Source organism: Phascolarctos cinereus, unplaced genomic scaffold (assembly GCF_003287225.1).
Source record: "Phascolarctos cinereus isolate Bilbo 61053 unplaced genomic scaffold, phaCin_HiC Scaffold_4;HRSCAF=312, whole genome shotgun sequence".
Taxonomy (NCBI): Eukaryota; Metazoa; Chordata; class Mammalia; order Diprotodontia; family Phascolarctidae; genus Phascolarctos; species Phascolarctos cinereus.
Genome location: NW_027555847.1, coordinates 436935359 through 436948603, shown reverse-complemented (window position 1 = coordinate 436948603; position 13245 = coordinate 436935359). Strand labels below are relative to the sequence as shown.

Genomic DNA, 13245 nt, shown 5'->3' with positions numbered 1-13245 from the left:
TTTCACAAACTAGGACCCAGAATCCTATTATTAGAATATTAAATATTATAAATAAATAAATAATATTCTATTATTAGAATATTAACTCTGTTATGGGACATTAAGATCTCTTTGGGGGTTACTGAGTCATAGCTCAATGATGTTTATGTATGACTGTATAACTTTTTAAGTGGAACCCTAAAACTTGACCTCAGGACTCACTTAGATTTCCCCTGAAAGAATAAGCCATTAGAACATTTGCTTGGGACTTCAAGGGTTGTCTAGGGTACAAGGATCTCTGGGAAAAATATCAGTATGGCCTGTATAGAAAAGAGATACCTAGAAGTTTTGTCTGGACTCTCAGATGGCCTTATGCATCAAGGAACTCAGAATATTTTTCAACTGGATAGTTTGCTTTTTCACTTCAGGATCACTGGGTGACTTCAAGTTGACCCCAGGTTCCTAATCCCTACAGGAGAACTCCATGTGCTTTGGGAGCCTTGATAGGGACTCCTTCCTTCCTTCCTTCCTTCCTTCCTTCCTTCCTTCCTTCCTTCCTTCCTTCCTTCCTTCCTTCCTTCCTTCCTTCCTTCTCTCTTCTTTCTTTCTCTCTCTCTTTCTTTTTCTTTCTTTCTTTCTTTCTTTCTTTCTTTCTTTCTTTCTTTCTTTCTTTCTTTCTTTCTTTCTTTCTTTCTTTTTCTTCCTTCTCTCTTCTTTCTCTCTCTCTCTCTCTCTCTTCTCTCTCTCTCCCTCCCTCCCTCCTTTCTTCTTTCTTTCTTTCTTCTTCTTTTTCTTTCTTTCTTTCTTTCTTTCTTTCTTGCTTTCTTTCTTTCTTTCTCTCTCTCTCTTTCTCTCTCTCTCTCCTCCCTCCCCCCCTCCCTTCTTTCTTTCTTTCTTCTTTCTTTCTTTCTTTCTTTCTTTCTTTCTTTCTTCTTTCTTTCTTCTTTCTTTCTCTCTCTCTCTCTCTCTCTCCTCTCTCTCTCTCCTCTCTCTCTCTCTCCTCCTCTCTCTCTTTCTTTCTTTCTTTTCCTCCCTCCCTCCCTTCCTTCCTTTTTGGATTGGTAGAAGCCTTTTGCAAGCACTTGTGAGAAATTTGTCAAGTGATACCAGCTAACTACAAAACACCTTAAGTGGTATTACCATGGATATGAAAATTTGCAGATTTGATTATGAACTATGCCATCCTGATTTTCTTCCTAAGACTTTTTTGTATAAAGCATTGGCAAAGGCATTCAGAAATGGTAATGTTGAACCTCACGAGAAAACTAACCAGGATCTTGGACTGTGGATTTTTGCCAAATAGACAATGTGTTTAAAATGCACCCCAACCATATGCTGAGGGTAGCAAATGTTTAATGGGGGAAAGACTATTGTCAGGGGACTGGTCAATGAGGGCTCATTCCTTAGAACAATAATATCAAACTCAAATAGAAAGAGAAGCCATTAAACCATAAGCAGGAATCCCTAAGGCCTACATATAGACTTAGAAAACTACATCTTAACATTGTCCATGCTTTATTTAAAAAAAAATTGTGTTAAATATTTCCCAGTGATATTAACCTTGCTGGGCAGCATTTGGGAAGGTTGCCCCTCTGTTTGATACCTCCGTGTTAAAGCATGCAAAATATTTCCTATCTGGTTCAAATGCACATGAAGGCTTGGTGAACCTGCTTTCAAGAATGTAAAATGGAGGTGCCTTTCCCCTCACATTAGAACACTCTTCCTTTGACTGTTTCCTTTTAGCTTCCTGCATGGTGATGAAAAGGCTCTTAAATGGTCACCAGTGTGGAACTAAGTAGGCATACAAAATGTTTGATGATCTCTTGTTTTCCTCCCTTGCAGTGAGCACTCACTACCTGATATAAAACTCTTAGTGGGGAAGGAGCATTAGACTCATTCTGAAACGTGGCCATCATGTGTTCATGGTGCCCTTGTTTTTGTTCTTTCCTGATTTTAGATGAATGTGTATGTGTGGAACAGACAAGGTTATGGTCTTATAAACTTTGAAAGTTTAGAAGAACCATCAGAGGTTAAGGCATGGGAATTTGTAGTAGAGTCTGTGGCTAGCCGCAGCAGTGGAGTTCAGTAAGGAGCCACCTCAAAGGAATGACCTTAAAACATGCCTGCAAAGATCCTGTCCAATTGAACAAGGGTGTGACATCAAGGGTATGGCTATGCTACACCAAGATGTGAACTTGGTGGGAATTCCATGAAGGAAGAAAAGGGCTCCCAGAGTCAAGAAGTATCCACTACCTGCCTTCCCTTGATTTGGGGAAGGATGTTTTATACCAGCTACATTAAGTTTGAATCTACTCTCCTCAGCAACTGAAGAGGGGAAAGTGTGCCAACAATCTAAGGGAAGTTGTTATACCTTAGTCTATGTTTAGTAAATACTTTAGTCTGTATCTAGTCTATTTAGTTATATCTTCTCAGTAAATGTACTTCTGCCAATTGATCTCAATTACTTAATTGATATTGGGGGCGATATCAACTAGTCAAATGTTGTTGAGGGAAGAAGACACTCAATAGGGTGCTTGTAAATGAAAGTACTAGAAAACCACCCTCAATCCCTCAGGGTTACTCCTAGAACCCTGAGGGTAAGAATATTCCTCTACCCTCTGAGGACCTAGCTCACTAGTATAAGTAGAGGTTTTGGAGGCACCCTTTAGGTACTATACCTGAAAAGTCTGAGTTATAGGATCCTGCAAAAGGAATTCTATTTTTAAATTCAAAACTATATAGTGATTCAAATGAACTACAACTAATACAACTGATGTGTATCTAGCAGGATCCTTCCTATATAATGAATGTGAAGTTTCAAGTAGGCTAAACTTTTCCCCTAGATTTTTAATTACAGCATTAATTTCCTAAGCAGAGACAGCGTAAAGAATTTCAAACCCAACCCAAGCTGATTTATTGCAAATTTTGAATTAATGAGGTTTGACTGTACCTTATTAATTCACTATACTCACCTGTTCTGCTTTTGCTTTTTCACATACGAAAGTTTCATAGAATTCAGCAAACTCTGGGGCATTGTCATTGACATCCAGAACTTTGATAAATAAAGGTACACGGCTACTTTGTTTCGGATTGTCTGTAAAATATCACAAAAGGAAGAGGTTTGGTTTACCAGACTGATAATTCATTTAATATAGGCAACAATAATTAGCTAATTAATTTAAAATATAGAGGAGCCTTCTTTGAGACATACATTAAGTGAAATTAGAAAACAAAATAACGAAGTGATAATAATGTCAGTCTATGATCAGTAAAAAGTAGACAGAAGGTAGAGTAAATTATCCAGGAATGGCTTTTCAGAGAAGATGAGTCTGTAAAGAAGTGAAGCAACAGAAGCTAGAAAAAAAGCAGGTGAATAGAATATAAGTAAAATCTGGGAAGTAGAATGAGAAAGCTATGTGGAAGGCATTAAAAAGGCTGGTCCAGGGATGGACCTGCGTTCTCAAGGCCTCTTCTAGGTCCTTGGGTGTGGCCTTTTGACTGAGTCAAAGTTTTACAGAACAAATCCTTTTATTAAGGAGATTTGTTCTGTGAAGTTTGGATTCAGTCAAAGGGCTGCACTTGAGAGCCTAGAGGGCCACATGTGGCCTTGAGGCCACAATTTCCCAACCCCTGGGCTGGTGGATTGTAAAATGCTTAAACTGAATAAAGACATAACAAAAGTAATGACTGAAAAACCTAAGGTATACAAATTCCTTTGACAATCCTGGAAGATCAATTATCGTGTTATGTCATGAAAGACATATTGAACTAGAAGACAGAAGAAATGGGTCTGTTCTACATCTATCACTAACTAGCTATGTAACTTCTTGGCCATTCAGTTTCTTCTGTAAATTCTGGGGATTTTACCTGATGACTTTTATAATCCCTCTTGCTTTCAAATTCCTTTTTATTTTTCCAGATGAATTTTTAACATTTCTTAATCATTGTATGTATAAACTGTTCATATAAATCTTATTAGTTGTTAATGTAGAAAACAATCCTTGATATTTAAAGTGTTAAAAATAATTTGGAATGGTTTAGTAGAAAGGGAATGGTCTAGGAACCAGGAAATCTGAATTTTAGTTCTGTTTCTTGTTACTAAATAGTCATGTAAATTTGTATCCCCAGCACCTAGTATCAAGCCTGGCCCATATTAGGTATTCAAGAAGTATTTGTTGATGAATTGGTATCACTAAATCTCCTGGGGACTCAGTTTCCTCATCTGTAGAATACATGAGTGGTAAAATCCATTCCGAGTTTAACATTTTATGGCTCTCTGGATAAGTTCACAGAGTGGAAACTGAAACTAAGTGAATTTCATACTTCATTACTTCAAGGATCTATGATTTCTATTAGTTTGGATTCAGTGAAACTGTGACCCCCTGCTAACGCATCATCATCATCATCATCATCATCATCATCATCATCATCGTCGTCATCATCATCATCCTTCTCCTCAGCATTTATACAGCACTTTAAGGTGAGATTTGAATTGATGTCTACCTAATTGCAGATTCCTCATGATCTTTCTAGGCTTGGTAGATGCTCACAGAAAGTTGCCATAACTCAAAAATATGTCCCCTTAAGACAGTCTGGTGATGGACCTTTCCAAATCTAGACACTATGGTTCTCAGATGACACACCACTGGATCCATATTTGAAATATTTCCTGCTTATCAGGACCTCTCAGAACTTGTTATCCATTGTTACAGTGGAGGAAAAACTCAGAGTTGTCTGCATGGGGTGGGTATTTTAAATGAGGCATCTAAGTGACATGGAGGAAAAAACTTTGACTATTAAAAAAAACTTTCTTTCCTAAAAAGAAGAGTAATAATAATAATAATACTAATAATGAAAAAAAAAGCTTTACTTTTATAGACTCTCATCACTGTCACTCATTGCTCCTTACATTAAGCTATATTATGTAATTGGCATTTTGCTAATCAATCTTATTTAAAGGGCTCTCTCTGCAGCTTCGGCTTTGGATCACATTTCATGAAATCTGTCATTGTTACTTATTAGCAATGGTTTTTCTGATTGGTTTCTGATGGTTTTCATCCCATACTTGACATGGACAGTTGAAATAATTATCTCCTTAATACTGAATTTATTTAAAAGACAGAAGCCTGCAAGATGGGCTCCCAAGAAGAGAAATAATGATATTATAGGGTATCCATATGTAAGAAATATAGATGTGTGTATGTGAATATATATGTACATATATATATATATATATATATATATATATACATATGATATATGTGTATATGCATGCACTCATATATATGATTTTCTACTCTTTGTTTCATTGTTACCAAAGACTAGGAAACTGTGAAATATATGAATAATGAAGAACAAAGACTGGTTCTTGCAGTGAGAGCAAGAGATGATCATTTGACAGCCTCTGTGTTCTATGTGGTCTATTCACAGTATCAAGAAAAACTGATAAAGGAAACTCAGCACATTGCACAGGTTGGGGAGGACATAGACAAACAGTTCCACAGAATGTGTGGGTATAGCTGAATTGTAATCTATATTGTTGGAATATCCACATTGATGAGATCTCGGATCCATTGGAGAATATGATTATAATTTCCTACTGAGGCAATGCTGAATCATGGCATGGAGGGAACCTATGATCACAGAAGAGCAGTCAAACATAGCCCAAGGCTTGGAAAGCCCTATCAGGACAGGGGGTGAGTAGGGGACTAGCAAAGAGCTGTGGTTTGGTAGCTTAAGGATGAATAACCTTGTGAACTGTGGAGAACCATAATAAAAGGATGCTGGTCCTCATGTGATGAAGTTTTTGGCTATAGGAACTTAAGAATACTGGTAGATAAGAGTGCTGGGCTTGGAGCTGGAAGGTTTGAATTCAAATTTGGCCTCAGGCACTAGCTGTGTGACAATGGACAAATCACTTAACATCTGTCTTAGTTTCCTCAACTATAAAATGAGGATGATAATAGTACCACGTCCCAGGTTTGTTGTGAGGATCAAATAGGAAATTTGTAAAGCATTTAGCATAGTGCCTGGTATATAGTAGGTGCTTAATAAATGCTGTTCTTTCCTTTCCCACCTCTTCCTACTATGGTATGTGAGGATTTTATTCTATATAGGTAAAATGAGTACCCATACTGATGAAATACTATATCTTTTGAAGTTTTGAAGTAGCTGAAGACATGAATGATTAATATCTTAAGCTAATAAGATATGAATATATATATGTATATTTGTGCACATCAAATATATAACATGAAAATGTGAGAATCTACTTTCTAGTCCTATCTATAACATCTTAGTAGGTACATCAAGTAAATCAGAGGAGAGAAAGATATTTCTATTTTGGTGATTCCAAAGCACAGAACTTTGTTTTCTTCCCACTGAAAGTTCTGGGTTACCTCTCCATGTATAAGCAGCTAAATGCTCTAGGAAGAAAATCATTACAGACTATCTTTCATGGTGCTTCTTTTCCTCAAGAGTTATTAAGTAGGATCATCCCTATACGTGACAACTTTCAACTGTTCTTCACAAGCCCTTAGTCAGAAGACTCTTCCTGAAATGAGAGGCACCTGTAGTATTTTGATCTGACTTACTGATCTCTGTTGCTATGACAGTAATGTTGTGCCACAGCAATGTTTCTCGGTCGAGAAGTTTAGAAGTAAAAATGGAACCATTTCCAGAATCAATGTTGAATATTCTGTCCATATCAGTGTGTCGATCTACAGAATACCTGAAATGGAGAGCAGAATTTAGAAATGATTTTCTCTTAACTGCTGTTCTAATATATCTTAAAATTACCACATGATACTTAGCAGAGTTATTATTTTATTGTTGGTTCCTATTCCAGAGTGTATAGATGCACATTAAGAGGAGTGCTCCAAACTACTTTCTAGTATTTTTCTAAACATCACTTTCTAATGACATGTTAAAGTATAGATTTAGATGAACTCTATAATTCAAATAACTTGGGGGATTTTCAATGACTTGTCTTTTTGTATGAAATTTGGAAGGAGACCTTTTAATAATTGTACTATCTTGAACTTGGATGAAAGAACAGCATTTCTGTTGTGGTGATTCCAAAACACAGAACTTTGTTCTACCTGAACTTCTAATACCTTGACAATATTAAATGTCATGGGGTTGAAAGTCACTGAATTGTCTTTCACATACAATATATCTTTTAAACATTTGTCTATTATAGTTAATAAGACTTTTCCCATAATCTATTTTAAGAAAACTAATATTTTAATAATTAATTTCTATGTGGCACAGCCTATGGAATTTTGATTAACAAGCATTATCAAATATTCTAGAATAATAACATTCATTTGGCACCACTGGGGGATCATTGAGTAATCATAAACTGGTTTTTAAAATATTCAGCACTTACATTGTTTGCTAGGCCCTGAGATTATAGAGCACTATAAGACAAAGTCTTTACCCAAAAAGATTATGGAATCTCAAAGATGAAAGGGTCCTTATAAGCCATCTAATTTAACAGGCATCTGAGCAAGAATCTTCTATAGCATTCATGACAAGTGGATCTCCAGCCTTTGAAGCTCTCCAAGGAGGATGGAGTCAGGAAGACTTAAACATGGAGAGTTAGCCTAGGTCTCGATTACCTCTGGAGGCAGAACATTGAACTTTGGCTAGTTCTATATAGTTTTTCCTTTACCATACCCAAATTAATTTCATTTAATTTCCACAATTCTTCCTCTCCCCCCCCCCCTCCAATTTTGCTCTTTGAGACCAAGCAAAATAAATTTAATCTCTCTTTTATGTAATGACCTTTGAGATACTTGAAAATAGCTGTCACGTATTTTTTCTTCAGGCTGATTTTTAAAAAAAATTATTGATACTTTTTTTCAATAATTTGACATTACAAATATTTACACTTTATGCCCACTTTGTGAAAGTTCTCTTGTAACAAAGTAAAGCAGTGAAATTAAACCAATAATGCTGTGACATCATCTGAAAGCACATGACAGTTCACATTTGTAGTAGCACCCAATTGTCTATTAAAAAAAATTAACAGCAATCTCTTTTTCACTCCCTGCCACTTCCCATTCCATTAAAAATTTTCTTATAACAAATATGCATAGTCAAGGAAAACAAATGCTCTCAATGGCCACATACAAATCTGTATATATATATATATATATGTATGTATGTATGTACATATATACACATTCATACCCACATATGTATATATGTGTGTGTATATATAAATTTTGCACCCTAAATACATCACTTCTCTGTAATACATAGCATGTTTCATCATTGGTCCTTTGGAATCACAAATGGTTACTCTATTGATCTTACAGCTTTCAAAAATGCTTGTTTTCAACATTGCTGCTATTGTATAAATAGTTCTCTTGATTCTGCTCATTTCATTCTTCATCAGTTTGTGAAAGTCCTCAAAATGTTCATTTTTATGATAATTATGTTATAGTAAAAATTGTTCTTCTGGTTCTACTTCCCTCTTTATCAGTTCATATAAGTCTTCCTATATCTTTTTGAAATCATTTCTTTACCTGTTTTTTATAGCCCAATAGTTTTCTATCACATTCATATACTACAATTTATTCAGCTGTTCATCATTTGATGGGCATCCCACAATTTCCTTTTTTTTTTTTGCCACCACAAAAAGAGCTGCTATAAATATTATTATACATAAAGGAGGACCTTTTCCTCCTTGATCTCTTTTGGGTATAGACATAGTAGTGGTAAAGCTGGGTGAAAGGACATGCATGCACTGTTTACAAACTCTTTATGTAAATTTCAAATGAGTTATACCCATTCACAGGCCCATCAATATAAACGTACATTGTCCTTATTTTCCTACAACTCATCCCAAGTTTATCATTTTTCTTTTTTGTCATCTTTGTCACTCTGATGGGCATGGGGGAAAGGAAACTCAGAATTGCTTTAATGTGTATTTCTCTAATTAACAGTAATTTGGGGCCTTTTTCATGAGTATAGATAGGCTAGATTTCTCCCCTTGAAAACTGTTTTCAGATCATTTATCAACTGAGGAATCACTCTTTTTCTTATAAATTGGAATCAGATCCTTATATATCTTGGACATATCTTAATAATAGAGAAACCTTCTACAAAGATTTTTTTCCAAGTTAATTATTTCCCTCTTAAGTCTAGTTTAATTGGATTTGTTTATGCAAAACCATTTAAATTTGACATAATTGAAATTATCCACTTTATCTTCTGTGATCCTCTCCATTCCTGTTTGACCATGAACTTTTCTCCCATCTGCAGGTCTGATAGGTAATTTCTTCCCACATTTCTCTACTTTGTTAATGATGAGAACTTTTATATCTAGGAGATGGATCCACTGAGCCTATCTTTCTATGAAACATAAAGTACTGATCTAAATCAAATTTCTTTTATACTACTGTTCAATTTTTCCAGTGATTTTTGTTAAATAATGAAGGTTTTTGTGTTTATTGAATACTTGGGTATTAGATACATATGCGTCTGTATTTTGTGTGCTAGGAGATACAATGGGTCAGGATTCAGAGAGACCGAAGTTCAAATCCGGCCTCAGACACTTATTAGCTATGTGACCCTGGGAAATTCACTTTACCTCTATCTCACTTTCCTCATCTTAAAAACAGGGATAATAATAGCACCTTCTTCCCAGGGTTGTTGTGAATACAAATGATATGATATTTGTAAAGCTCTTTGCACAGTGTCTGTCATATAGGTGCTTAATAAATGCTTGTTTCTTTCCTTCCTTTCTAATCTGTTCCTCTAGTAGATTTCTATTTTTTAAACAAATACCAAACTGTTTTAACAATTATCATGATGTAGTATAATTTGAGATCTGGTTCTGCTGGACTCCCTTTGTTCCCATTTATTTTCATTATTTCTCTTGAGGTTATTTTTTTCCTTTTTTCTTTTTTTTTTCTCTTGAGATTCTTGACTGTTTTTTTCCTTTCATATGAATTTTCTTATTATTTTTTTCTAGTTCTACACAGTAATTCTTTGGTAGTTTGATTAGTATGGCTTTGAATTAGTAAACGAATTTAAGTAGTATTATCATTTTTATGATATTGTTTTATTCCATCCATGAGTAATTACTAATTTTTCCAATTATTTCCAACTACTCTGTGAATAGTTATTTATAGTTACATTTATATAGTTCATATATATATGTATATATGCATATGTATAGACTCTGAAGACTATATGTATATAGAATCATAGGCTTCCAAGTATTTTATAAGTTCTATGGTAATTTTAAAGGGAATCATTCTTCCTATCTTTTCCTTTCCTTTCCATTCTTTCTATCTTGGTTTTTATTGATATAATATAAAAATACTGGTGATTTGTGTGAATTTGTTTTATAGCCTGCAAGTTTGATTTTATATATACATGTGTATTCATAAATTTATATGAAACATCTATATATATATACCATTTAAATTTATATAGATATATGAAGCGAACTAAAAAACACATAGTAAAATCGTCATGTGGTGTCAAGAAAGGTTTTATGGCGGAGACTGCATTTGAGCTGTACATTGAAGGAAGGCAAAGATTATGTAAGTAGAGAAGGGTATTTGAGGTAGGGAGAAATGGAAGGGATAAAGGTACTGAGGTAGGAACAGAGGAACTGTCAGGAGACAATAAGTTAACTCTGAGGCTTGTAGTAGATTAATAATAACAACAATTCACATTGGTTTAGCATTTTAAGATTTGAAAAATACCTTCTTCACAACCATAGCTGCTATATAGTAGTAATATTATTAATCATTTTATAGATGAAGATATGGAGACTAGGAGAAGTTTAGTCTCTTGCCCAAGGTCATTAACCAGTAATCATCAAAAGAAGAATTTGAACCCAATTTTTCTAATTCTAAATCCAGCTCTTTTCCCCTACTACATCAAGCAGTTCATGTTAGGGAGTAGTGAGAGGTAATTAGAGAAATAGATTGGCATTGTATGGTGGGGGTCCTTGAATACTTATTTAATGACCTTAGCCTTTATCCTGTACATAGTAGGAGTTACTGAAGGTGTTTTTGAGTTAAAGGAGTGATGTGGTTTAGATAGTATTAGAAGAAAATTACTCTGCCAGTGAGAAGGAAGATTGATCATAGTGGGGAGAGAATACATACACACACGCGCACACACACACACACACACACACACACACACGTATGTATGTATGTATGTATATAGGTATATAGTCAGGGAACCAGTAAAAAAGAATTTAACATGGTCCATGCTTTAAGGAAATAAGTGCTCAAAAAGAGTGTTGGTAAGGGGACTTGAAATATGGAATGTCATATTACAAAGGAAGAATTGATAGGCCATGGTAAAGGGACCAAGATTTAGTGACTATGAGAATGATAATACCACCTAGGGCAATAGGTCAGTATGAAGGGGACAGTTAGGTTTTGAGTAAAAATCATGAGTTCCATTTTAAGACATGTTGAGTTTGAGGGAATGAATTATGAATACACGAATTATGGTATACTGCTGATTAATACCTTCAGTACATATTAATAGTAGAATCTAAGTCTATTTGCTTCTATATTGATGGTCCCAGATGGCTATGCTTTATGAGTTCTTTGTCTGCTTTTTACAATTTTTTATCTTCCTTGATGGCAGCGGGTTAAGGTCGTTGCATCAGCCTCTAGCTACCCCTTTACAATTGTTTAATTTTCTGCTTTTAATCTGCCATGAGTTTAGAAGCCAGATGACATGTTTATGAGTATTGTGTATAAAACAAGAATAAATAGGTTCATAGTGAGGGCCTAAAAAGTATCTCCTACTTATATAATTATGGGAAATATATTTTGGAAAAAAAAGTCTTGGACTAGAAATCATAAGACCCAGACTCTTGAACAAGTCACTTAACCTGTGTCTCTAGGTTTTAAAGGAAATGAAAAGTATTAAAGGAAATGAGCAGACTAGTTATCTTTGCCTAATCCCTGCTCCAGATTCAAAATACTATGAACTGATATATGGCTTTAATGAATTGGTTTTCTAACAGTTACTTTGTTTTCTCAAAAGTCACTCACACCTTTTCCACTTCTATGTTCTTGGCTGCTTTCTAAGTATTTTATATTCCTGGAAATCCCTAGGTAAGTGAGATGTTGCTGGAATTTGAAGACAGTAATATGGCAACATTTTGATCATGATTGTTATTTAGAAGGAAAACATATATTTGAGTGTATAAAAACTGTCTTCTGGAACTGTCCATGGAAATACTTATTTTGTTCCGTTAACTGAAAATTAAAAAAAAAAGAAAAGAAAAAAGAAGCAGCATATAGGAAATGTGATGATATCAAGATCAAAACTTGACATTGAGGTCTACTGTAGTCTAGCTCCAGTCTACCTTTCTAGCCTTATTGCCTAATCTTTCCCCTTCTGTATTCTACAGAGCAGCCAGAGTGGAATGGACCAAAACAACTTCCATTCTTATGCGCTTCCATATTTTTACTCACTGTTTCTGTTTCTAGAACATCCTTTTTTCCATCATGACCTATCTTCTCATATTAAATATCCCTTTCTTCCTGAGGTCTATGCTGATTTCTCCCTCATCTATCTCATGGAACTTCATGCTTCATTCAGGCACTTAGCACATTCTGAATTATGTTATATTTAGGTTTGTACAAGCCATCTCCAGTTTCTAGAATGGAAGCCTTTTGAGCACCGGGACTATGTCTTATTTATCCTTTATATTTTCCCCAGCATTTTATTGTTCTGCACACAATAGACATTTAATAATCGTTTTTTGAGGTTACATTATTTTGGATGGATTCCTAAAACTTAAATAACAGAAGATATTTTAAAATAATGGTCTAGATAGATATGAGATTAGGGTAAAGTTACTCAATTACTTATTTTTCCTTCACATGAAACTATCATGAGTGCTCAATGATGACCTTACTTCCGTATAATTGCCTGATAAGAAAATGAATTTTTATTTTTATTGGAGAACTGCTCACCACTCACAGCTTTAGTTTGAAAATATAACCAAACTCTCCTGTTAGAATAGTTTAGCTATCACAATTCACTGCTCACTTTGTTATAAATGCTAATATTTTTCTTGATGGGATTTATTTTTTATCATTAATGAATGACCTGTGAAAGAGACATTAAATTAGCCAAGTCCTTGAATGATATTTTTATTGAACTGGATTGGAATTGCATTCTCTTTTTACTGGTATTTTATTTTTTATTATTTAAAATGATTAGCTCAGATCTGATTAAATTGGCATTGATTCCATTTATGGATTA

The 13245-nt window shown here is 34.6% G+C and overlaps 1 protein-coding gene across 1 annotated transcript in view; it reads right to left on the bottom strand.

The window, feature by feature from the left end:
* Window positions 1-13245, bottom strand: part of LOC110214697 (cadherin-6) — a 165916-nt gene that overhangs the window by 16347 nt on the left and 136324 nt on the right. The window contains exons 8-9 of the mRNA XM_020995730.2: window positions 6573-6709; window positions 2952-3073 (exon numbers count right to left, since the gene is read on the bottom strand). Of these exons, the coding sequence (XP_020851389.1) occupies window positions 2952-3073; window positions 6573-6709 (259 nt within the window). The remainder of the gene's footprint in view (window positions 1-2951; window positions 3074-6572; window positions 6710-13245) is intronic.